Source organism: Tinamus guttatus, unplaced genomic scaffold, assembly GCF_059628265.1.
Source record: "Tinamus guttatus ecotype Peru unplaced genomic scaffold, ASM5962826v1 Tinamus_guttatus_pri_ptg000060l, whole genome shotgun sequence".
NCBI classification, from domain to species: Eukaryota; Metazoa; Chordata; class Aves; order Tinamiformes; family Tinamidae; genus Tinamus; species Tinamus guttatus.
Genome location: NW_028288594.1, coordinates 10401836 through 10428955, shown reverse-complemented (window position 1 = coordinate 10428955; position 27120 = coordinate 10401836). Strand labels below are relative to the sequence as shown.

At 42.6% G+C, this 27120-nt stretch overlaps 1 protein-coding gene across 5 annotated transcripts in view; it reads right to left on the bottom strand.

Annotated features, from left to right (window-relative positions):
* KALRN (kalirin RhoGEF kinase) overlaps nt 1–27120 on the bottom strand; it is a 467999-nt gene that overhangs the window by 288765 nt on the left and 152114 nt on the right. For all 5 annotated transcript variants that reach the window (XM_088519566.1, XM_088519562.1, XM_088519564.1 and 2 more), the window contains exons 2-3: nt 26536–26610; nt 14132–14246 (exon numbers count right to left, since the gene is read on the bottom strand). In XM_088519566.1, the coding sequence (XP_088375692.1) occupies nt 14132–14246; nt 26536–26610 (190 nt within the window). The remainder of the gene's footprint in view (nt 1–14131; nt 14247–26535; nt 26611–27120) is intronic.

The window sequence follows — 27120 nt, the reverse complement described above, 5'->3', positions numbered from 1 at the left end:
ATTGCTTCTCTATCAAAATCACAATAAAACTTCCTAGGCAAATCCATCTATACATGCCACATGTGAACATATATCATCCTATTCATATCAAGAACTCCATGCCTAATGTGAAGCTTTCCCTGCCGCCAGACCTGAAAATTATATTGAGAAATGTATGCATGCCACACTAGGAATAATGAGAATCTGCTAGTCACAAAAGGTACAATTTATGGTAGAAACCAGCCAGGCTAGCTTAAGAAAAATCCCAGAGCAGAATGAAGAAGCACCACACCTCAGATTTTTGCCCAAATGAGTGGCTCATTTGATGAAGAAGAGACACCAGGTATGTCACAGACCACATTTAGTTGCTTATGTGGGTTTCCTGCCTGGGAATTAAGCTAAGGCAACGTAACATCCTGTGTAGACATGGGGCTATTACAGCAGGTTTCTGCAGCAATTCACAGTTCTGGGCAATAACACATGAGGAGCAACAGGAGGCTTCTCACAGCCGCTCCACAAACCTCTTGCTGATGCTCACACTGGACACAGTACCCAGTACAAAAAAGCCCTACTAAGTAAAACCCCCTGACGCTAAGATAACACAAATACTGTCAGCAGTTTCCTTTCATTTATACTTTCATAATTCATTTTATTTATTTATTTATTTTTAATCTGGTTGAAGCACTGTAGTGCAGGGGATGAGACTAGAAGTCAGGGCACCTGGCTCTTGAAAATTACTTGTCTCCTTCTTAAGTGTCTGTTATAGCTAAACTCTACTGCAGTTTTTTTCATCTGCAAATGGATGGAAAATGGAAAGTACTTTTCTGTATTGAGTGTAACGAATCCATCAGACAAATTTAGTATATTTTCCATATTTTCAGATATGAGTGTAGTTTCAGGAGAATTATAAACCACAAATAGTCAGGGCTGCTACATGGTTAATTCACAAAGGCTTGAGAGAGATCACTTAATAATCTAAGCATGTGCTTATTTATCCATGCCTGGGCTATATTCTGGGTTACACACGTGCTGATTTTATATAGGGAGCATTTATTGCTCTATACATATGCTTATCTAATTGTACTGAATGCACATGCTTTATTAAACTCATAAATGAGCACATTTATGGGCCTATGTGAAAGTAGGGCCCTTCATATTTTATTTATAAAGTGGGACAATAGAACTGCATTGACAGAGAACATCCATTTAATTCAGCGGATTTAGGGTCGTCCCACAGATTTTGCTTTTTTGCCAGAATCAAAGCTTTTGGGTTTTTTAATTAGATTTCCAGCCCATCTGCTTGCAAAGATAGCCTGGACAATATAAACTAATGCACATTTGTCTTGCTGAGTCTGCAGCCAGTGGAAAGAAACAATGAGCCTAGGAGAATGGCAAACTTGCATCCTTCATTTTAGCGGGGTGTTAACTAAAAAGCCTAATTTTGACTGTCTAAACACCAGGAGTTTTAACTATTTCACTGCTGTTCATTTTGCCAACAAACCTGCAGATAAAATATTTGTTAAAGCCCTGAATTATTCCTCTAACCCTCTGTCCATTTTGATGACTAGACTGTACAACTTCGACTTTCAATTAGGACCAGGCAAGTACCTGGCCAAATATATATGCCTGCATTTATAATCAAGCGGTTTTATTCTTTCTTAAAGTGTGGAATAAAAGCATTTATCACAGCATAATCGTACAGCTAATACTAAAACACGAATAGTGGGATAGACTGTAAAACCACAACTATTTTAAATTTGATATAGAACCCGCAGGAGCACTGGCCCAATGCATAATTATTAAGTGTTTTATGGTATAAAACTAAGGAAAATAGACTAAAATCTCTGTTGCTATGATATGCTTTACAAACAGCATACAAAACATAGCTTACATGGGCTTAGATGCCTGCCTAAAACTTGCAAATAATAAGTATCCTGCCCTGGTCACTTCAGGGAGTGATGTTATAGCAATTCATATTGTTTTAATACAGTTGTTAACCACCCCAAACTAACACCTCTAAAGAGAACTGAGAGTTCTTGCATTTTCTGCAATTACTGATTCTAAACTTGACCAACTACTTCACCCCTATGATGTTAAGTTCTCCTAAAACCAGTATCTTTAGGTGTCTGTGTTCACCAAGCAAGCTCACGCAGGTTATTAATATCAGAAAATAGAGAGGTATGGCTGACATGAAGTTTATGACAGCAGAAGCTGCCTAAATTATCATGTTATGAGGATGGTGCATGGATGCAATTATACCCTGACAGTGTGTTTTTCAAGGACAGCAGTGTTCAATGACCCTACTTCTTTCACCCTACGGACTATATGGCAAAAAAAAAAAAAATCTTCCATCTGGTTCCCTTTGTGCAGGAACACCTCATAATGAACACCTTGATTCAGCAATTCAGATGGTGGGTAAAGCCTATGTTCACACGTGCTGGATATGGAGGAACTTACACACATTGGCCTGCTTTGCTGAAGGAGATGGGAAGCAGCAGCTCCTGTACCAAACGGATCTCTTCCTGCTTGGGCAACTTCTTGCATCATTTGCCAAGCTTATTTTAGTAAATGTATGTGTTAGTCCCACAGAGTATCGACATCCTCCTTTTATTTGTAACTAAGAGCAGACACGGTGAACGCACATTTCCGCCTTGATGGTTTCCTTCCTGTGCCCCTGGTGATTTGCATAGTCCATACGTGCCTTTGTTCTATAATGAGATGCTCTTTGAAGTGAGAGGCTTGTGCACAAGTCCTAGGTATGGCCAACGGCTGTCTAGACAGACCCTCTATGTTCTCCTGTTTTACACAATTGGAGGCAGTCTGCTTAATTTCCTACGTTGTCACGGCTTAAGGCAGAGACTACTTCCCAGGGAAGCTTCAGCACCGCAGCGCCTGCTTGCAGCTCAGCTGCAGCATCCCAAGGTGAGGAGGAAACAGCACTGCTGTCCTAAGCTCATCTGCTTGGAAGAACCAAATCATGAATCTCCCTTTTTCACTGGAAGTATCTATCAAAGGCAGGAAGAACCAACCACATCAGCCAGACCCACTGATAAAATGACCTGCAATATTAAATTCTACTATTTGAAGAGCCACTAAAAAAATCCTATTACATTATCTAGTAATAATTTTTCCTTTACCCTGCACCTTCTAACCAGCACAGTTTATCACTGACTTTGTGGCACAGAAAGTGTCACATACATTACTTTTAGCACTGGAAGAACAAACCTACCTTAATAACAATACTGGCATAACTTCTTGCATCATCTTTCATCTTGAAGTTCTTAAAGAGTTTTGCCATGAGTAATCAGGCATTAAATACAACAGGGTCTAATACTATGCCTTAGAATATCTCATTCAACAAAAAAAGGGAACCACCTTTTTATATTGGACTTAGACAAAGAACACAATACATCCCACAAGAGCTTTGACAGTCTTCTTTGAAACTTAACTTTGAAACTTAATTCTTGGCCAAGAAAATGAGAAAAATTAAAGGAAAAGCAAAGGCTGAAAAAACCTTTCTGTGAAGAAATGTTTGCAGGTGCAGGAATTAGACATTTAACAGAATCCCTAATTGCATATTTGATTTCTGGCATTTTTTCAAGGCAGCACGAACAATTAAAGCACTTCTGTGCATTTGTGGCCTCCCACAAAAAAAAAAAAAAAAAAAAAAGTGATTTCATTTGTAAAAACAATTTTAAGTCAATTACCTCTCAATGGGCAAAGTGAGTATGATACTGGCAAGATGGGCTTTGACAAAACACTGATTTGTTACCAATTTTAAAACCTCAGAAATGGAGAGTAAGGAAACTGCACTGGTACTGTATCAGATGCATTTATCTGATTTATGTTGTTCCACTTTTTATATCTTACTCAAATATATCTGCCATGATTTTTTGAGATCTGCTTCAAATGGACAAAATATACATTGTTTATTTTAACATGGGGACAACTGGAAACTTATTGACTAAAAACAAGTATTTTTTAATGTGATATTAAAGTTTAAGCACTTGGATCCCTGGTAAGTGGCTTGTTTTTTCAAAGGCAGTAAGTTGATTTTTCCCAACTAAAATGTGTCTTATTCATACAATTGTTAGTGCCCAATAAGTGGTGAGAAGAGAGTTACCAAGACTAATAGACCACAGATGCAATTTAACAGTCCATAAAACTGCAGAGATGAAGTGTCCTACAGAATTCTGAAAATCCCAGGAAACCTTCTTTTGCTGATCCTATTTTCATGTTACTTGCCACATATCATCTGACATTGCTAAATTTTTGGGGAGGCAGTTCTGGAACTTAAACTGAGGTTTGCAGTGTGCCTGGTAAGAGCGTGTAACAGCTGAATTTTGTCTTGTGATGCAGTAAAAACAAACCCTACAGAAAAAAAGCACATATTGCCTGTGCACTTAATTCCTAGACTAACAGCTCATTAACAAAGCGCAGCTTCCAGACATTCTTCCTATGGGTAATATTGTCCATTAGTTTCCTATGTATTTGATTTTTAATTAGATTTTGGATTGGAATCACAGCTCCTTTCCACAAGTCTCCAGTGGAAAGCAAAATCTAAACTAATCTCTGATCCCAGAGATGTTTGCTTCTCCAGATGCAGTTTCTGGACTAACTTACAAATGTTGTAAAAACAGGAGAAGAAATGAGGGGACTGAGCCACAGAATTGGATGTGATTAATCAGAGTTGTAAGAGTTCAATTCTGTCTTGAGAAGGGAGTAGAGAGAGGTCTGGAAGAAAAAATATATATAGCCTATTCAATTAATTCTTAGCCTAACAGTTTATTAACACGGCAGCACTTCCAGCCATTCTTCCTATGCATTAAGAACTTTCATTAGTTTAACAGGTAGCTGCTATTTATTTAAACATTGTTTTGGAATTAACAGCTCTTCTCCCCACTCCCTTGATTTGCTGAATGACAAAAAGGCAGATTTGTAATGTGGAGCTTTTATCAAGTGCATTTCCTCACATCAGAGACACTGCAGTACAGGGCCAATTGCTTACGCAGCGCTCCTGAGAAAAGTGCAGCTTAGAAGATCCTGGTTCCCTTAGAAATTAGAGGTCTAATCAGTGCACACTATTAAAAGGACTTAGATGTCTGCTTCATACAACATAACTAATAAAAATACTTAAGAGGCTTCAAACAAGATGTAGAAATATCAGCTGATTGAGCTTCCCAAAACGCTGTGGGGTAGATAGTGTTATGTCCACTGTAAGGCCTGGGAGAATAAGCTTATACAGCTAAGCCAAGGGGCAAGAGAAGCCAAAGTAAATTTCAGAGCTAAAATTTTGCCTGTGTCTCTTCCCTGCTGTTCTGGGAAGGCACCCAGCGAAGTGCAGATGTGATCTAAGTGTGCAGCCTACATTAAATCTGAGGCTCCCATCTTGTTATCATCTACGAAGATCACAAAAGACGCAAGCAGAGCTGTCAATAAACACACTTGCTGCTGGTGGTCTGAGCAGAGCTGCTAAGGGCTGTGCAGGCTACTGAAAAGGAGCTACAATTGTAGCTTCCATTAGGTCTGACATACATCGGAAGAGCAATGGAAGGAAATATTGGCACTGCTGTGTCACAGAGGGCTCTGGTCTCCAGGGCTGTCAAGTGCTGATCATAGACGATTGAGGCAGAAGAGACGTAGTCAACCAGCCCAGCCGAGCACGCCAGCACTTTGCCAAGAAAGAATACTAGGAAATTAATTTAGATCTGTATTTTATGCTAATATAATTTAAAGAATATTTCAAAATAGGGAATGCAGAACTTGCCATCCTCCCCATACTGGTGGCAAGATACTGTCATTTCCATGAGACTTGCAAAGTTTAAGTGCAAAGCAGATGGAACATGGACACTGAGCCCACCTGGAGTTCTTGAAGGGAAAACTCTTGTTCCTAGTGGGAGTGCCTGCTGTTTAACAGGCAAATCAAGGCCTCCTTAGAAGCTGTTTAGTATCACAAGATGAAAATTTAAAATACAGCATTTATTCCAGTGCTGAACAAAGTATCCTTCAAGACTACAGAAGCTGTTACCTTGCTTGGTAGAACATTACCCCTACGTCTAAAGTTCAAAATTAGTATCACGGCCCCATACATTTTTCCACAGCAAGCTTTTTCATTATGGATCTTGCTCAAGTATAAATTGCTCCTCTGGTCACTGGCATGTTTTACTATTTCACAGTAGGAGTTTTTGCCAACAGGTTGACTTTCATCCACTGAAATCAAATAGTATTGTTCCAGGGTTAGTTTGGTCCGACATGTATTTTAAATACCATGAAGCTATTGCTAAGGATCACACCCATCTCCATATCCCTAAGTGGACAAATTAAATAACTGTTTGCATCCTTGACCCTGGTTTAGGACAGGAAAGAGAAAGAAAGGCTGAATTTCACCAAGCAAAGTGTCTTTTCTTTTTTTCTTCTTCTTTTTAATGAGCAATTCTTTCCAATTAAATTTCAAAAAGTAATATTTATTTGATCCTCAATAACAGCATCAATTGCAGAAGCATCTGGCAAGCCAGATGCTACATAAATAAATTTTAGAAAATCAAGCTTAACTCATCCTTCTATTAAAAGACTAAGTGCTAAAATCACTTCCTACATATTAGATATTGTCAATTCTTCTTTGTTTCCCCACAGGGAGCAGGGTGATGGAGAAGAGCTTCCATCATATGAACATCAAATAAACACACATAAGTGGCACATAACAAAGGTGTGAGAAAGCAACCTGAACCTTGCTGGACAGGAATTCTGCGGTTGCTCTAATTTTTAGAGATGTGCAATTGGTTAATGATGAAGTGCTCCCCTATGATCGTAACTCAGTGACTTTATTCAGCAAAGACTTTAACCATTGGAAATGATTCCTCTAGCCATGTGATGAGATAAGGACGAGGACTCAGATATTAGATGTTACACTGAGTTTACAACAATTTCTGGAATTGTTTTTCTTTTTTATGATGTTATTTTTGGGTAGGATGTTTCCCTCTTTTCACTTTTTGTTGTTGTTTGCTTGTTTTTGATTTAAGTAGCCCAAGAGCCTCACACCATGTATCTACAATTATGCCTTGTTGCACACAGCATTACAAAACCCACAGGGAACTGCGGTGCAGTGTCAGGATCCTCAGGAAAACATTAACACCCGTGCACTGACTTGGTTAGGAGCACTTTGTGGAAAATGAGAAGAAATCATTGATGGGATTTGCAATTGCCTACCATACTTGGATACCTATTCGCTTTGGAAACAGCAGGAAATTCAGCATCCCACTCTTGGACAAATTTTGCCAGTCCCAACCCATACTTTCCAAGCTACTACAACATCAGCCTGCTCAGTACCATATGTTACCAGGAACTGGTTGCTGTTGTATTTCAGTATGATTCATTTTTCCAATACCATAAACGAGCACACAGTTTTATGAGCACTGGAGCAGCTGAACTCTGGATTCCTTGAGTTGTATTTGTCATGTAGATTCTCTCACATCTAACAAATCATTTGCACCTTGTGAGGCCTTATGAATTTTGGGGATTCCCCGCTCCTGCCACCTCCAGTCTCTAAGAATAGGGAGCTCAGACTGCCTGTCCTTTGGTGAGGTCTCTCTCCCCAACACAGCTGTCTATTCTCAGTAAACCTGTAGGAATTCAATATTCTTGAGACTCTCATTTCTCTGTCAAATTTGGTTTAAACAAAGATTGACAGCACAATTGCATAAGCTTTGTATCACCTGGAGACAAGGCTAAAAATACATTCCTGAAAACACATCTTCAGTTCTCCCTAAGCTGTGCGCTTGGAAAATCAAACTTTGGAATAGCACAAATGATACCGCTAGCCATGAGATGAGGATAAGGATGAGGCAGTCTGGACCAACATGACTCTGCTTTTCTGTCTCCTGTTAATTGCTGCATACTGACACACAGTAAAGATCTCATCCACCGTGCATGGAACGTTATGAGAGCTTCTCCACTGATGTTAAGACACCTTTGACAATATGCTCATCACAAAGCAGACTGCAAAGCACAGCAGCAGTTTTACTGCTACTAAAGATATCCACAAAAAGCATGGCATAAAATGCTTCCAAATTACTCTAATTCCTAAAAATGAAAAGGATGCAGCATACGCTGCGGTTACAGATGAGGAAGGCAAGCACCCATGCTGAAAAAGAGACAAAACCCTTTTATAGTCTTTGTAAAAGCTCCAGGGAACAAAGCCCTGAAAAGCAAAGTTAGCACTGGCTGAACTGCTGCCTGTTCTGCCCACGGCTGCGGACGGCTTCAAAAGGAAACGCAGGCTGACAGCGCCTGTTGCCAGCACGCTGTTCCCACAAAAGCTTTCCGTCTGCTAATTTTAGCTCTTGAATTACTGTGTGCATGACAGCAAACCTGCCTTCTTTGTGGAAGTCCCTAGATCACGGCTACCTGGATCTTTCCAAATAGTGGGGCACTACAAATCTGAATGCTGAAAAGTCCTTGAGAAACCCTGAAGAGGGTTAAATGGGCACTAGTGTGGAAAAGGCTGGGGAGGGCAGCCCGCTGCAAGGGGCCACTGAGGAAGAGGATGGAGAGCAAACATTCTGTACAAAATCTTACAACAGGCCCATGGACTTCTTCTTACAGCTGAAACAGTCCAAAAAGCAGCAACAGGGCACAGAGTGCATCCATGCTTAGCATGGGCTTTCTCCTCGTTTGCTCTCACCTCGGCTCCTTCTTCCAGACAATGAAAGCCAGGATAATCAATGTGCAGAAATCATTTAGCAAGAAGGAACAATACTGATCTAATCCCCAGATCAAGAGCTTGGACGGAGCTCAAGGACGCAGAAGGCGGCGACGCGGCCCTACGTGAGGGAACGGGAGCTGCGTCCCGGCGCCTCGGCTGCCGCTCGGCCGCGGCCTCTCCCAGGCCCTGTGGCGCAGTAGAGCATCGGGAAGCCACGGAGCAGCCCCTGAGCAGAGAAAAGGCAGCCCTGGCCACGGGCAGGACCTGTGCAGAGGGAGGTCTCCCCTGCGCCGTGTTCAGAGGACTCAAAGGAACCGCATGCCTGCAGATCTGCTCTCCACAGCGAGGTTTTCACTCATGCTTTTTTAGATGGGGAAGCATGTGGTGAGGCCACGGTCCTCGCAGGGGTTGCTATCGCCAAGTCTGCTCATTCATTATTTCATCAGGTCTGTTCCACCTTTGATATCTGCTGACTTCACTGAAGAAGGCATGGCTGAAAACTTACTGTGCTGGAAAAGGCAGCCCGGCTCTGCAAAAAGGATCTTCTCCTCCACACTTGTGCATTTTCTTTATATATTAAATGAAGGACTGAGTCCTTCAGAACAATCTATGCTCTCAGACCTAGCAGCGAGCAGACATCTTGCCTAAGTCCCAAGCTTTAAAAGAGCTGTCCCTACACTATCCAGGAAAAGAGTAACAGTGAAAGCAGGAAGTAATTGGGAAATGGATATGGAAAGCCTGCATTTTTCTCTCAGTTCCTGCTTTCCGGGCCTCTGAGTGTTCCTCTTGCTTTGCCTCCCTCCTAGGAAGTCCACATGCTCCTCTAGCTTTTGGTCACAATGAACCTTGCCGGACTGGCAGTTGTGGAGAGGTACTGCAGAATTTTAACATGAATTATAGACATTGTCCAATTCTCTCGAAATAAAGTATTAGTCTTGTTCTGGGCAGATCATTATCACAGCTGGAAGGAAATCAGGGTTCCTGTTTTGAAGAGCTCACTTCCATCAAGAACTGAACATGTAGTTTGGTCCCCATGCTGTCACTGAGGGACCACAAAACACAAAACAGAGCGACATGGTCAGAAGCCCTGTAACAACAGAGCCCACGATGAGACCCCTCCAACCACCTTCATGGAGTTCCCTCATTCATAAACACATGCTGATAAATTACATCATGTACCACTACCACATAAGATGGAGGCTGGATTTGAGCTGGCTGTGGAGTGGCGATAGAGTCTTAAACCCACTAGCGTTCCTGTCTGTTATATCCTCCTAATGAGCTTCTTTCTCTGAAACACACTTACCATTAAAAAAAAAAAAAAAGTTATGTTTAAGGAAAATACTAAACCTCCATTAGCCTCATTAGTTTCACTTCATCTATTAGCATTGTCTTTTGAGGCAAGCGTATGGTGGAATAATTATCTAACACGCGGCACCAGATATTTAGTTACTAAAATAAGCATGAAATCCCTGGTGTTGTCTTAAAAATATGTGGATATTTTTGTAGATCTACAAAAGCTTCCAGAAAAAAATAAAAGATCCTAAAAAGCTTCTTTTGTGCTAAGATTATGTAACAGAAAATTGAGCTCTAGGGTTTAATTCCTATCAATCAACAAGACGAGTTTCCCACTATTTCTGGCCAGAGAAGCTAATATACCTAGTACCACAGGTCATCATAGAAGAGCTTAAAATAAAACTGAGAGAACGGTGAGCATTGCTATCTTTTGCCAGGTCCTCTTTTTGTTCTTTTAATTTTAAAAATCCCCAATCACTGAACTAATTCTTTAAAGGCACTTAATTTGTTTTACTGATTCTAGCACCTTTAATCTTACTCAGACAGGCAGCTCTGACAAGCTGTTCAAACATACAGAGCTGTCCCTTGGAAACATTTTGCGACTGTTATGAGTCCTGGATGTCCCCCAGAATGGGGAAATATTTAAGCAGGTTTTTAAACAGAGGACAAATAAAAGTAGATGTCTTTAAAAATACAGGCCTCCAAGGCATCTCGGATTTCCCCCGCTGCAGAGAACAAGGAGGACTGCTTATCTTGGCTCCAAAACAGATTGATGTGTTCAGCCGGAAGATTCACTATAGCTGACAGAGAACATTTCCTTCATCATATTGCTTCACCATGCAGGCAGATAACTCAGGCTAATAATATTCTGTCTCCTTTTTATCCTCCTATAGCCTACGCATAGCTTAATTCTTAATTCTGAAGGGCTCGCAGAAAAGATTGCCCTGGTGCTAGTTTCATTTACACACGTATAAATCAAAACCTACTCGACTGGAATAGATGGCCCTACACCCATGTTTAAAAATAAAATCCTCAGAGAAGCCAGGAACCCCCACCCCACAGTGGATTAGCTCAGCTCAGTGATCATAAACCTTCTGTTTTCCTACACTGGGTCACACCCTCCAAATCTCTAAACATCCCATCCCAATTAAATTTACACATAAATGACAGCCCCCCTAATTTACAAAAAACCCCCAGCCTTACCTATCAAGAAAGCAATAGTGCAAGTGTAAAACTTGCAGAAAATGGCAGGGCGGTAGGAACCTGGCATCAGTGGCAATTATCTTTACTTCTAATGGAGAGCATTGCAGTTTCTTAGTAATTAATTACAGGGGAACTCGTAGGAGAAAAGCATCTCTCTGTGTGTCTAAAAGAGTTGGAGGATAGCACCAAACCAGAGCAAATTCTTCCCAAACGTTAGATGCACCCTTGTCTTCTCCTTCTAGTACTCAAGACTGCAGGCTCAGCCTTTGGCATCTCCCAGGATCCATAAGCCACCTAAGACACCATGAACAGTAAGTTCATCATTTGGAATAGGAACAAACTACATTCCTAGGCTGAAGTCTTAGCCACCCAGAAATGATCCTTACCCACGCAAGGAGCCTCCCTGGCTGCCACCCCGGCAGCTTTCACATGCTCCCTGCTATGCTCCAACTCAAGCACACATTGTTGCTTTCAGAAAGCCCACATCAGACACTGTTCTGTTTTGAAACAGGAATTGCCAAAAGCTGAATTAGAAACTCTAAAAGCTACTAGCAAGACCTTGGTTTTGCTTACCCTAATCTATCATCATATTTCACGACCAATCCTATACCTGTTCCAAGCTCTCAGCAACATGCCACCACTGCCCTTTCCATTAAGACATAAAAAAGAGGGTTAAATGACAGATGGTATCGACGTGGATAGCAATCTGTCTCACTCAGGAACCACTGCATTGGGAATAAGGAGAGAATTACTATACTGATATCTATATGGTAAATTAACGTGTTCTTTTCTGAAGACTTTCTGAAGACAGAATTTCTAGGTTTCCCACTAGCACTGAAAATTCTCTCCCCTTTCCAACACTCTGATCATGAGCATATTTTCTTCTCTTTATCCAGAGTCTATACTAATAAAAGTGTTTATTTTGGTAGAATGCTACTGTACAGCACAGGAAGAAAACTTTGCTTGTATAATTAGATACTGGCCTCTCAAAGGCTTCAGATATCAGTACAGAACAAGGCTTTGCCACAGGGACCACTCAAGAGAACACTTTTAAAAATATTTCTGGGCAGACAAGCTGCTGGGTTTTGTATTAGCTCCTTTAGCATGCACCTTTGTTCCCCTACTCCAGCATGACTAAAGAATAACCAGTGCTGGACCAATTCACATGAAGGCAACCAAAAGCTACATCAAAAATTGAGCTGGTCCCTTTACTTGAGGGGAGGGTGAGGAAGGAACAGAAGGGATTTACCTCGGTGTTATCACCACCTCCCCATGGGAAGAGCTGTATTAATAAACCTGTTACAAGATGGTTTTAGCTTTGCAATTGTTTGCAATCCCAGACTCTGACGGAAGAGAGGCTATGTCATATCTTCATAGTTGTGACCATGGAGGAGATGATAAGATCTAAGGGAGCAATTGTATTAGTAGGGCAGCTGGAGGGAGATTGCCAAGCCCGGGACATGCACTGACACTGAATGACCTATTCAATGAGTTTCCCAACCCTGCAGCATGTCCATAATCTCTCATACAATACAGCTGCAAACAGAGCTGGCCACAGGAAAAGAAAAAAAGAAGAAAGAGGGAAAAAAAGATGATGACTCAAACCAATTCAGCTGATTAGTAAAAGCTCGATGAGCAAAAGTCTACTGCAGCAAAAAAGACACTGCCTGAGGCCTCATGAAGCACTGTCAACAGGAAATGAGCACTGGCAGACGGGACACACACAGCTCTGCTTGCCCAAGACTCTCTGCAGCTGAGTGACGAGTCTCCAAACTGCCTTCAAGTCTCTCACACACAAGGCAGGAGCTTTGTTCTCTGCACATCACACGTTACCAGGAGCTCTGTATGTGTTTCTGATATCCTTACCTCTTGACATCCTGATGCAGTCAGTCCTTCTGTCTTTCTGATGTTAGCCCTGAGCTCTTTGCAATAATATAAGCACTCTTTTATGGATTGTATCCTTGGTTTAAAAAAGAAGGCATTCCTGGATGGCACAGGGTGTATTACATCTCAGTGACAGCCCTTTTCAGCACTTCACTTACCCTGCAGTACCAGAACAGTCCCAGAGGTAGAACACCCAAATGCCCTTCACCTCAGTAACGGGTATAATGGTTCATGAGGATGATATTGGGGAAGATGAAAATAGAGAAAGGAAGTATATGAGGATGTATATAGCTTTACACTTTCTGAGTCACTAAACAATGGCTCAGGAAAACCATCTCCTAAAACTCTCTAAGGGAAATGGCCTTGAGCAACAGCTGACAGGTTCAAACTTCTCCCATGTCTCCAAAAAAAGGGACAGGGACCTGCATAGTGGAGAAGGGACATAGGGACTAATGCAGGAAAAGCACTTTCTAGTGGAGCTTTTTCGTGCAGAAACATTTGAAGCATCTCTCACTGAAAATTGGCCCCTTAGTCCATGCTCTTTCCTGGGCCAGCATAAAGCTCTGGTAGTTACCAGATTAGAAAGAGCTGCCTCCTCGTGCAGGGCAGGTTCTTCTTTATCAGGAGTTACTGCCCTTCCCTGGCTCTCCTGAAGCTCCCACCAGGCACTAAAAGGTAAAGGCAGACAAAGGGCTCTGTCCCTCTTGCTAAATTTAACTTGGCAGACCTCAGTAGCGCTCTGTGCACTTTCCTCCCTTTCCATGCCTCCAGAACAGCCTCACAGAATCATCGGAAATGGGAGCTGCTCTTGGCTGTGCTCGTGAACTCGGCCCATGAGTCCGAAGCCCGGGTTTCCTAGCGCGAGCTCCGCTCTCTCACGCGTCCGCGTTGCTGCTTGCTCCGTAAAAGCAATTAGAGCGTACACAGTAGGAGGAAGGGAACACTTTTGTTTCCTCGTCCCAAGAACTGAAGGTACTAAAGGTTAATACTTGGAAATCAGCAACTGCCAAGAACAAGCTCCCCACCCACCCATCCACCCAAAGCTTTGAAGTGTTTTCTTTCTCGCTTTACCTTGGCACGCTGGCCAAATAAGTCACAAGTTTCCGAAGGTCTTCCTGCCTTATTCTGTCGTGATTGCTGCGGGCTGGGAAGGTCAGGACAGGACCACCTCGTTTATCACGGCCACCTGCAGAAAATAAAGGATTGTTAGAAAATCAGGCAGGAAGCACACGTCAAAAAAACTATGTGCACTGAATTGATAAACATGAATTAGAGCACATTCAAGAGCCTGGGCTCTCGTTGGAGCTTTCAGGCTTGCCTAATTGAGGAAGACATGCCTGCAATCGCTGCACCTCCAATGAAAGAGAAAACGAAACTCGTCACTAGGATTTCTTCTGTCTTTAAGCTAATGCCATCAAATCTCCAGTGCAACAAGCAGGCAACGCTAAGGAAATTCTGCTGCAGAAAGAGTTTTAAACTGGACAACATCAGGAAGGTAGAAGAATTTTTCACCGTTGCTCAATACACACCGCATCTCTCATTGCCAGATAGATTGCAATATACCATTACCCAGATGCAATGCATCCCCATAAAGTTTATGCAGTTAGACAGTCTAATCTGGCAATTCTTTAGAAATTGAATTTGGATTAAAAGTTCATGCCTGCTATGCTTTCTATTTAGAGAGTGCTGCTGGCAACTGAAATGATTTTTGGCTTTTTTTTTTTTATTTCCTGTAGCTTTCCTACCTTAAAATACACTCCTTTTGAACTGCCAGAGTCTGGCACTTTATGTTTTACAGCAGTTCTTAAAAGACTTAGCTATAAAAAGAATGACTCTACCCTGAATTATACAATCATAAATACAGAGGTGAATACAGTCTATTCTACAGCATCTTATTTTATTCTTCACCATGAATACATTTTAATAAGCTTGAAACTGAAATAAAGTTCCTTGCTCAATCCTCAGTTCTTCCTTCATGTATTATCATAGGGTTTCTCTGAAATGGTGTGTTGTCAGATATATGTTCCCTAGGAAAAAAAGTCATCGCAAAACTACAGTTCAGAAAGCTAGTACAGAGCAGGACCTTGCAAATAAGCTGTGAAACAAAAGGCAGATGATTTTTGAGCTTTTCAGTGGAAACTATAATCCCTTTAACAGGAGCATCACTTCTGAGCAAGGGGAATGAGACACTTCTCTGAAGTAAATCACCTGGCCAGCAGGAAGGAAGAGTCGTGCAAGGCACTGGCACCTCAGCATCCATATGTCACATTCTGTATTGCAGAACACAGGGTACCCCACTGTGTGGGGCTGTGATTTCTGTAGGGTTCCTAAATACCACCATTGGAGAGGATGACTCCTAGGAGGCTTTGCCATAAGACTAGGAAAGCAAATGTGAGCTTGGAAAAAACAGTGTCCTAGATTACCCTAGGACAAAGAACTGCTTTGAACAGATCCAAGGAGTTTATCTCATGTGACAGGAGTTCCCGGAGATGTATAAACCAGACACCAAACAGAAGAGATACACTCACATACCCCTGAGACACTGTTTTTCCAGCTGATCCTATTCACCAACCTCCGTCTAAATGTCTGTGTCTCCGTTTGCCACCGGCTGGAGGCTGTTTCCTGGCCAGCACTTTCCGAAGCCTTCTGAATGGCTTCTCCAAGGCCCCTTGCTCCACGCACACAGACTGCCTGAACGGGACTCCGCACGGCAGCCTCGCAGCTGACCCTCTCCAGCAACGAGCAGCTACAGAGGCTAGAAAGATTGAAGGGATTTCAGCCTCACCTGGGCTGATACAGCCCTCTGCCAAAAAGAATGAGCATGGGCACTTACTCTAACAAATGTTCCCAGGACTGAATTTATAAGGGAACAGGCCCATTTTTATTTTCAGGCCAGTACTTTTTTTTTTTTTTTTTAATCCACATTTTAAGGACATTACCCCTTTGCTGGGATCATTTCATGTACCAGACCAATGCCAAAACCATTATCTCATCCATGATGTATCCAACAGGAAAGCAAGCCAGCCTATACAACAGCACACTGATACAGTAACTAAAACTAGGTGGGAAATATGTTTTCAACACAAGAAACTTTCCAAGACTTCAAAAATTTTCCCATTATATCAAGAGGTAAGCAAGGCTTTCAAGAGTTTCCAGATATTGACTGAAGCAAAACCTTGAACTGGAATTGCATCCCTGAAGAACACGCTACCCACTACCCAGTCAGTCTCACTCTCTCCCCCTCTCCTCCCACCTTTTCGCCCATTCCCAATTATTTAAATAATTTCTAGGAGTGGAAAAGTACTAAGAGAAGACATCAGGAGACATCCAAACTCACATACACGATCCTCTCCCAGGATATGAGCCGTGAACAGCCCAGTGATGACGCTGCCCACTCATCTCAATTTGCTTATGATCAGTAGTGGTATTTTGGGTCTGAGACCCCTCTCTTACCTACATCTCCCTCAAAGAGAGCTCTGCGAAAAATCAAAAACATCAAAAACTTTGGCAGGTTGGGTTAAATTCTTGAAAGAAAATTCTTGAGCCTTTTGCTAACAGTAACATGAGAATTGTGGGCTACAGAAAGGGAAATGGAGGCCAGAACATTTCTGTCCTGTCTTTGCGTCAGTATAAAAATTCCCCTTCAACAGTTCATCTAACAGTCCTCTCAGGGGAGCAGGATAAATACAGCTCTACCACAGGGGCAGAAGCTATCAGGGCAAACTGGAGAAAATGGGTTAATTCTCTTTGGAAGACGCAGGTTACCTGATGACCCAGTTAAGTTTTGTAGATGATGGAAGGATAAATAAGTATCTGGACCAAATCCTTCTACTGCTGAAGCACAGAAAAACAAGGAGGCAAATCTTGAGAAGTCTCAGCCAAGGAGACAAATGTTTCTCATTCATGATAAAAATTATTGCTCCATGCTTTGAGTAATAGAGTGAAATTGTTATTACAAGTGCATCATATGTATTAAAACCCTCTGCTTGTTTCCAAATTATTCACAAGAAATCCCTATTTTTTATGAACGTCTGAATTATTTACAATTTTATGAAGAGTCTATATGAAGAAATGTTAGGTTTCTTCCAGAACAAACCAGAGTATATTTAATTCACCTTAGGACTTGCCCAGTTCAGGAACTGTGGTTACTGTATTAAATACTAGTAATATATAGCTTTTCCATTGCACCTTCTTACTGCAAATGGCAGCTTTACTAGGCAGACTAAATGGATATTCACACCATCTAGCTTTACTCACCTAACCGAGGCCTCCATTAGGCACAAAAAAGTGAAGAAATTTGGACAAGATTTCTCAACAGGTCACTTGAAGAACCAGCAATATAAACGAGATTTTCTGATTCTTAATCCTTCATGTTAGGGCTTTCTAGTGATAAACTAAAAGTCAGTAATCAAATATGTTATAGAAACTGTCCCTGATTGCATGTAATCCACCCATGAAGGCTAATCTTGTCCCAAGTCCGCTTTGATCTGAACACTGATTTTTCCATGCATCTTTTCTACTCTGAGATCTACTCTGAATATTGTTCTAAAAGGAAACAAAAAATGGAAGGGAGTAGAGAGTTTCAATTGCTCTAATCAATGTGTCCCATCTCTTGCCTCCCTCTGGGCTCACAGACATGGGACGCAATAGTCAAACGTATCATTAGGTTTGCTAATTACTGTTATTAAATGCTAAAACAAACAGCTGATAATTTCTAATCATTTTCCAAGGTGGGCTTTCAAGGGGGTTGTCCTGATGCAGAGAGGCAAACAGATGGCCTAGCTATTAGTGCTCTGGTAAAAGGAGTCACAAAAACACATGTTCTGCAGGGCACCGAGCACACTGAAAACAAATATCTAGCCATACACGTGTCGCATTCCCCCTACAAAATCCTTTGCTGACTGCCTTGGCTGTCAGTGCCTTGCTTGCTGGTTCTTCCCATCTTACTTTCCTCCAGCCCATGCAGACAGCACTGCTAAATTCAACATCTGTTCCCAAAGGCAAGACCACACCATTTTCTCCACACACTTCTTCTCCAGCCGCAAACTCAGCGCACTCCTGTTCGCTCTCAGCGCATTGCTCAGCACGTTACAGAGCGCAGCACCCCACGGCAAGGGTCAGGTACCTGCTCTTTATACCCTTGCCCACCAGGCACGCAGGACAACACTGCAGCGGAGGCAGAAGGCATCATGGTGTACAGCACTTCTGCGTGTTAGAAGAGAACCTCAAAAAGCCTGAAAACCCGTACAGAAAGGAGCATCAGAAACAGGCAGAAGGCAGCGTGGGCCATACCCAGTAGCCTCATGATGACCCCCTGTCTGGTTATGGCTTTGACCGAGCAGAAAGGGGCCCGGGCCACAAGGTCTGTGCCCTGGCAGCTGCTGCGGAGCTGCGGGAAGGGAGATGTTGATTCCCCAGTGCTGGGCCCAGACACGTCTGCCTCGCTCGGCACCAGCTGCCACAAGGTAAGTGGAGATGTTGGTCGAGCTGGAGCGTTAGCAATGTGAAGCACGGCTAGGGGCCTGTTCATGGCCTGAGGCATGCCTGTCCCTGTAAGGCACAAAAAGACGGAATTTCGCCTTTGTGGAATCCTGCCCATTCAGGACAGAAATTTCCAACAGTTTCCTTTAATGTAGACTTCTTGTGTACAACAGACCATGATTGCATCGAGCTCTATTTTGAAGCCGCATCAGTCCAATCCTATCTACCATTCTACCAGGATATTTTTCTGCCTGCTTTCAGACTCCTACTGCAGTTCAAATGAACACGCTGCTTCAGCTGATCCCTGTGGATCATAAGCTGATCCATCCTCATGCTGCAGGCTGCGCTGGGACCATAAGCAGCTTTCCAGAGGAACTGAAATACTCTTCAAAAAGTATTTCGGTCCAAAATATGGTGAAAAAAATAATGATAATGGAGAGAACTAGGAGACAGAACAAACTCAGCTGATGTTAAATGCCTCTATAAAGTAACAAACAATATGCTATGGATTTCTAAATCTACTTGACAGACTTCCTAGGATAGCAAAGTATCAACAAATTAGTATCTAGAGTCTTAAAGAAAATAATATTTCTTTTCCTTTTCCTGGCATAGCTGAGCTCTGTCTGAATCAGCTTGCTACCACATCTACTGAGAATAGAGCTCCAGACACAAAATCCCTCAGTTTCAACAAGCACTAATCCACTGCAAGGATCACATATAGGATTATCTGTGTAATCACCTCCAGATTCTGTTGACCCCAAAGTAGGAGCGACTAGTGCACGAGCGAAGGAAATTTAAGCTCCCACAACAAGCACACGTGCAAATTAACAGAGCTGCAGCATGTTGCTCTTTGCAGTGTCCTGTATCCTCCAGTCATGAGCTTGAATCAAATCCTAATGGCAGCCGTTTGCAATATTATATTTAGGGAGTGAAGAACGCGCTTGTGTGTTCCCACCAGGAGACCCCTTGGTAGAGCAAACCAGAGCAGCAGCTGGGCATGGGATGCACAGCATGGCTGCTGGATGACCCCATTTCCCACCTCATGGATTTATTTCCCAGCCATTCAGAGCTTTAGCCACAGTGAGCTCCTCCAGAATGCTGTCAGCAACGTGGAAGAGGTCCCCTGAGCAATGCAGTAACAGCTACGTGCCAAGACCCCTACCGATACCGCTCCAGGAGCGCTGCCAATCCCATCAGTGCACCCACCCAGGCACTGGGAAAAGAAGCTGGCATGGGACTTCTGCATGGATTTGAAGGGACAACATTTTATGGATTGTAATATACCTTTGTTGACCCATGCAAGTTTTTTAGGTTATTGCTTTTAATTTTGCATGCTTAATTCCCACAAAGCCACTGGGAAAAATTGTCTCATTTCTCACTGGGAAAATTATTGTCCTATCAAAGCCAGACTAAGGAAAAACCTTTGTGTGGAAGGTAGAAAATTCAGAGAGAGGCCAGAGGAGCCCTTTTCTTCTTCTGAAATACGCTTATTTGTTGTGTAGCATCAACAGAGTGCTAGCCAAATGCACAGAACCACCTTCTGCAGCGTCTATACCCTGTTTACACCAGTGCTAACCAGTCATCTTTTGCTCCAACAGCAAAGCACCTTCCTTGATTTCTCCTCCTCCATCAAAGATGCATGGGAATACTGGTATGTATTTAGAAATAAACGCAGAAATTAGGCAAAACAAACCCAAACTCTCCTAAAACATAATACTTAGTTTTGCCACCAATGGCAGAGAGGACGGTACACACTAAACGAGGCAGTGGGGCTGTCTCACGCTGACCACAGCCTGTCTGCCTGCCTGATTTGAGACGAGCACAGAGCAATAGCACTGGCCATGTTTCTGACGTTCACCAGCAAAGTGAAAAAATGGGATTAACTGATCCAATATAACAGAGTGCCAAGGTTTCCCGCCTCACTGCCTGTAAATTCTTCACAATTATAGCCAAGTAGAGGACCCTGGAAATTAATGAAAGCCCAGGGAGAATTCAATCGATTGGATTTATATAATTGCTACTAGGAAGTCTGTTTTCTCCCTTCTGGCTTTAAGAAGAAATTTTACCCAGAGCTGGAAAACAGTATCAGAAGAAACTACCTCTGAAATTACTTGTTCCAGTATAGTGTTTCCATTTCAAGTAGCCAATATCCCTTGCTCCACAAAAAAATAAAATAAAAATAAATAATAAAAAAAAATTAAATCCACCATCACCCATGAAGAGACCTTGAAGTTGTGAATTTCAGCACTTCTAGTTAGTTAGAATTCGTTCCTCAGGACAAAAACCTAAGCCTATAACCCCCAGCACTTTCACAGCAGTGAGGGGCCATTTCAGAGGTGAAGAATCCCCCACTGCAAAAGGACCAAGACTTCCGACTGTTATCAATTATCATCTCAGATACTATAGTCAACTCCCTACATCCTTATATTGCTATGTAAGTTCCTAGCCTTGACTTCTATAAGGACAATTTTTGCCTATATAAGTGAAAAACATTCTTAATGAGATGTGTAAGGAGCTTGCCGTTTGTTTAAGGTCTAGAAAAATCTGATAGCTGGAGCAGGATGGGATCTATACAGGCCTTCTCATTTCACAGACTCAGTTCCTTCCTCTTATTGTTATTTTGAAAGTCGCTACCATTAATATTAAAGCTATACATACAAGACATAATGTGCTCTGAAGGCTGTTTGGGAAGGCAATCACCAAGTTCAGGGTGTTTCAATTATGCCCATGGTGTTATTTACACACCTACAAGATATTGCAAGCCCTTTGGGCTGGAATTTTTTGATTGGGTTGATTTTTTTGCCCAATTTTGTAAGGTGCTTGAACATTTTTGTGTCTCTGCGAGGCAGCACAGGTAGAATCATTAACCTCACACCTGCTAATTAAGGAAGTGCATAAAGGAGAAATCTCTCTACGGCAAGGAGATACGGGTGGATCTTTCTTGGCAAGCTGCTTGTATCCAGGAGCCAGGACAGTAAGCGCTGGCAATGACTAGCTCCTCTCTGCAGAAAGTGTTTAATTTAGAGCATGGCTACAGCTGAAACATATGGAAAGAAAAACGGCAAGTGGTTCTGCACATTAGCAGTGTTTTATCTGTGAATGTGAATGATCACAACCTGCACATGACATCAGAGATCTCAGGGAACATTTTGATTTTTATTCTAACAGCCCTGATGAGGATATCTGAATAGCTCCTATAGGTAAAGGCTCTCCTATACCCTTATGAATGAATTAACATTATTAAAAGGAAAAAGGAAAAAAAAAAAGAAAGAAAAGAATAAAGAAGCCCACGGACTCAGATCTCGTCGGAAGACCTGGAAACCTTGCAGCTTAAACTTCCTCTTTTTCATCTTCAAAAAAAAAATCTGCAGCAATGCATCAGCAGAGCCTAGATGGAAGCACGACGAGCCCAAAACCACTAGGAAAATTCAAGAGTCAAGTAAGGCTATGATATTCTTAAAAGTGTATTTCCTCTTTCTGGAATTTCTGCCCATTTCAAATTACATCAGGGAACTGTATAAAAAGAAGGCGTTTTTTTCTGTAACAAAATGCAGAATGATTGTTAATGCTTCAGTTGGAATTTTCATTCCACAAGAAAAAGAGAATGGAAAGTATTACTTTGAATCAAAACTTTTTGTCCAAATACAAACTGTTTATATCATTCAAAAATAACTAGTTTTGTTAGTTCTGTTCCCAACCCAATACAAATGCCAGTGTCCACGACTCAATGTTTCAAACCCCATGAAACCTGGATCTGAGTTCTTCCCAAGCCTAGTGGGATTTGGGATGTTTTTTCAGCTCTTTCTCTGAAGAATGAAACACAACCGTCACACAGAAGGGCAGACACCATCCTGCACATGTATCTCATGTAACTCTGGCACTACGTGACCTGTGGTCTTCAGACAAGTTTTCAGGAAGGCCAGGGTCTTCCCCCGTAGCAGTCCTTACCTCATAGCAAGCTTTTCCCAGACTCAACACTAGTCTCAGAAACTAAACAACCACTGAAGTCTTCCTCATTGACTCATTCCACCAGGCATAAACTTAGAGAAGTGTAATTGCAAAGTTGTCCTTTCATGTGATCTATTTACATGGAGCTGCTTCCACGAAAAGACCTTCCAGTAAAGCTCCTTCTGCTCTGTCTTCAGGCTCTTGGCCTCACTTTGGCCTACTCCTTCCTTACTGGCCAGGCTACTCCTTTGTACTTGTGCCTTAAGAGCTCAGCAAACTTAACCTGGGTGAAATGGTGCCTTTTTTATGAACTCTTTTCCCTGTAGAGAATTAAAAGTGAAGGAAAGGCTCCTGCAAAACTCTTCCGGATAAACCATGAGAGAGGGACAAATGGTTTCAGAAAGGCCTATGGCACTGGTCAGCCCACAAGCATTTTATACCCAAAGTGTGATGAGGTTGAGGAAGGCAGGAAGAGAAGAAGGATTGCCACCCACACTGGGACGATCCCAGCTGGTTCCCTAACAGGCTCCCACCAAGGTGCTCCATCCCTCCTGCTTGCCCAAATCCAGCCAGTGGATACGGCAGGATACAGCCACTGTGGGGTGAGTGGCAGCCGAGCCACCCGCCTTCCATGCTGCGGCCATGCTCACAAATGTCCTGCAGCTCTCATGCGGCCTGCTGTGGTTCCAGCAATTAATAGTAATTCTCCTACAAATAGAATCAAGCTGAATGTGCTCTTCCAAAACCACATCTGTGTTTCTCAGGAAAGGCAGTAACCACAGATTCCAAAATACCACTTTCACCACCTCTCATTCTCTCGCTAAAAAATAAGACAAAATAAAATAATGTATAACCTGTTTTATTTCCTTTTCTCTGTGCTCATCTCCTTCTCAGAATACAAAAATCAGCCTCTGGCTTATAGCTTGCTCCCAAACAGTCCCCAAAGCCATTGCACTGCTGGAAACAACACAGCAAACCAACCAGGCAAAGCCAAGATTTTATTAGCGTTTAGGCAACAAGCGTTTGGCCAAAGCCTCCACCTCCCCACTGCTTCATCTGCTTCCATGAGGTCAATTATGGAAACAGACTGCGACGGCAGAGATCTGTTATTGCTCACAACCGGTCAGACTGTCTCTCTGCTTATGAGTATCGCAATGGGATTTTCAGGCGCTCTTTAGACACACAAATGAACCTTGCTCGGGATCAGCGCAGCTTGGAGGCGAGGTCACTGAAAGGAGTGGAGAACCACTGCCAGGAACAAAAAATCATTATCCACCTCTCAGTCCCTCAGTGCTCAGGCTCAGAGAGGCTCATGGAGAGCCCTGTGCCTGCTGCTTGCTAGAGCCAGCCAAGGGGAAGCGCTAGGCACAGAGCCCTAGCTGGGATGAATCCGTGCCCAGCTAGTTAGAGCTGTATTTCAACTCTAAAATTAAGTGCACTTCTGAAGGCTTGAGTGCTCCTCAGAGATTACACGGCCCTACAAGCAGGCCTTGTTGTGTCTGCTCTGGAGCCAGCAGCATCCAGTGTCACTCTCCGGTTAACTCTCTGCCTTACTGTTTTGCAAGGTCAAAGCGGTATAAAAAGGAGCATCCACAGCTTTGAAACACCAAGCCTGGTAGAGACATTGCATTAAGTAACATATTTGCTCCCTCCAGCCTTCCTGTAGAATCATAGTCTAAAAGACAAGCTGGTGAACCACAGCAGAGGAGAAAAGCAAAAAAAGAATTAACTATATAACTGAGATGCTCAAGTGAGAATTTGTGTGTGTGTGCTGATGAATTCTGCTATTGTAAGCACAAGAGCAACTCCCTTGACAGCAATCTTACCTTACAGTTATTGTTAAAATTAACTGTAGGATAAAACTCTGAAGAAGACTCTATAAAGCATCTTTTTTTTTTCATTGAGGAAGCTTGATTACAAATGTAATGTGCTCCCAGAGTCCATTCTAACTACAGCAGGACTACTACTTCTTGAAAGGTTCAGCAATTTGATTTTTTTTTTTTTGGGGAAACATTTTCTCTTTTGTGCTCAAAGCATGCTCTACAAAGTTATTCCATTTTAATTAAAAATAACCCAGCCATCATTCGAAGTATGCAAATACTTTTCTTAATCTGTTTTATTACAACAACCCAGGGGAAGTCTGAGCAAGACTTAAGCCCTGAGCTGGAGGATGAAGTTGTCTTTTTACAATACCTTTTATCTTCAAAGGCCACTGGCAATTACTGCCCTTGTTCACTATGTTTGGAGACCATGGAGAGGAGGTGTAAATCGCAAGCCTGCTATCTAGCTGTGTCAGGAACAGTCACACTTGGAGCAGAGACCCTTTTGGAGGGTACTGAGGCTGCGAGGGAAGAGCTGTGCCTTCCCTGCAGTGAATCACAGTGAGAAGCTGTGGAGGAGTGAGTGTGTCGTGTTGGCACAGTTTATTTAAACTCCCTACCACGAGGAAGGCCTGGCCCAGGACCGCATCTAATGACTTGATGATTTGGTGAGAGACTCTCTGGGTCAGAATGGAGCTCAAGCACCATTAGTGGAAGGGGCTCCATAAATGATCTAGACTAGCTGTCAGTATTAAACATTTCATGAATTGTTAAATAATTCTGTAGACATTTTCACATGAAGCAATGTCAGGAACCAAGAACTAAATTACAGGATAATCCCTGCATAAATTCCTTCCTTTTGCTTCCCCAGAAGCATTCAGTTCAGTTTTGCTTTCTATCCTAAAGAAGCCTGCAGTTATGCCACATTTTTACGTCTCTTCCACTCTTAAGAGGAGTGAAAGACAATAATGACATAAAACATCAAAGACATTCAGAATGAGGCTCCAGTGTAAGACAAAGGAGTTGTGCATGGCTGTACTGCTGCCACGGTCCTGGGTTTTCACAGGACACATTCCAGTGTCTTAAAAATTCCCCTCAAAGACTTGCTTTTTCATGGCATCAATCAAAACATTCGCTCAGGTCACTGCCGGACTCATGGTTTCCATATTGTTTCACTGCCACCACATGGGAATTCATTTCATGCCAACTGACATCCAAGGTCAAAGATTTCCTGACTTGCCAGACACCTCCAGTGCTCTGCAGACCAAGGAGCCCTCGCCGGCACAGCCCCTGCTCCGGCACCTCTGCGCTGGAGAGCCAGGGAGGAAGAAGCCAAGCAACCAACGGCCTCGCTGCTGTCTGCCCTCACCTTTGCACTCAACCTGACTTCAGAGATGAAGGAAACAGGGAGCAAAGATTGCAAATAAGGAGCAGAGCAGTCTGGCGCTGGCTCCTTTTGATGCAGGATTTCTGATTGAAAAGGCAAAGATCAACAAAAGAAGCTTGAATGATTTGCAACTGTGAATAACTCTAGCACTGGAAACATCCCATTTTTATGCTGCCAGATTAAGTGATTTCATGTGAGATTATGATCACTTGAAACTTTCTCATCTCTCTGTCCCTAACAAGTTGTAATCCGTCCCAGAAGCACCTAAATTCAATCCATTCTCGAAACATTTTACATACTACCTGGTCCCTGCCTACCCCCAAGTCAGGCAGACTCACTCCTTTAACAAAGGTCCTAAATCTTTGGTTGTAAATTTTGGAGAATCTAAGTTATGCAAATGTAACATGGATGGTACTTGCAACCGCAGGCTGATTGGGATTGCGAACCAAGTAGCAATGGTTTATAGAAGCCAGTGCTTCTTATAAAGAGGAATTAATGCCATTCAGTCACCACAGCCCCGAAGCAGGATCCCTGAGTGGAGCCACCCGGAAAGCTGAAACACAACAAGCTGGAGCTGCAGCAGAGCAGGTACAGAGACAGTACTGAGTGCTTCTCATTTAACTTTCTCTGACTTTTAAGAAGATCACTACCCGCCAAACTGCAAACCGCTCCATATTACTGTGTGGCCTTGTCCCCCAGGCAGCTCCATCCTTAGTAGAAGAGATAACTTAAGTACTACTAAGTTCAAATATGAATTTCTTGATTGTGCAGTAGGAGCTGGCATCCTGGCTAGCAGTGTCCCTGCTGGGCTAGAGACAGCCAGGGAAGCGGGTACTCACCTGACACGAAGGCCACTTTCTCCTTTAGTATAGGAAGGACATCTGCAGCTTTTAAGCCATCATTTCGAAAAGAACCTGCAAAACAAAGAGCAAAAGCCCAATTAGAAGAGTGTATGTCCTAGTTCCACATTTCTCAAAATCAGACTATAGAAGGTTTGAAAGTTACATAAGAGCACCGTGAGCCAGACTCTAATGGCTGATACACAAATAGCATTAGCATCACTAGAGATGTGTTCGCAGAAATAAAACACAGAGAATCAACTCATGCTACTTTATCTTTCAAAAGTTCTTCAAGGTTAATAAATTTCCCACCAAGGAACCAGATTTAGACTCTCTGCTGTTTTATAGATCATGTTATTGGACTTTCACGGGTCACACAGAGCTGCAGAAGCTTTTTCCCTTCACCTTCTGAACACAGTTCAGGCAAAATTGCAGCGGTTATTACAGCACACACACGTTCATTTAGCCTGGCCCTGTGAGACAGATTTGCACAGTGGCTGGCTAAAGAAGGGCTTTCCCTCCATCCCTGTGTCCACACAGCACAGCTCCAAATGGACCCGTTCAAGGTGGGAAGCACACTCAAAG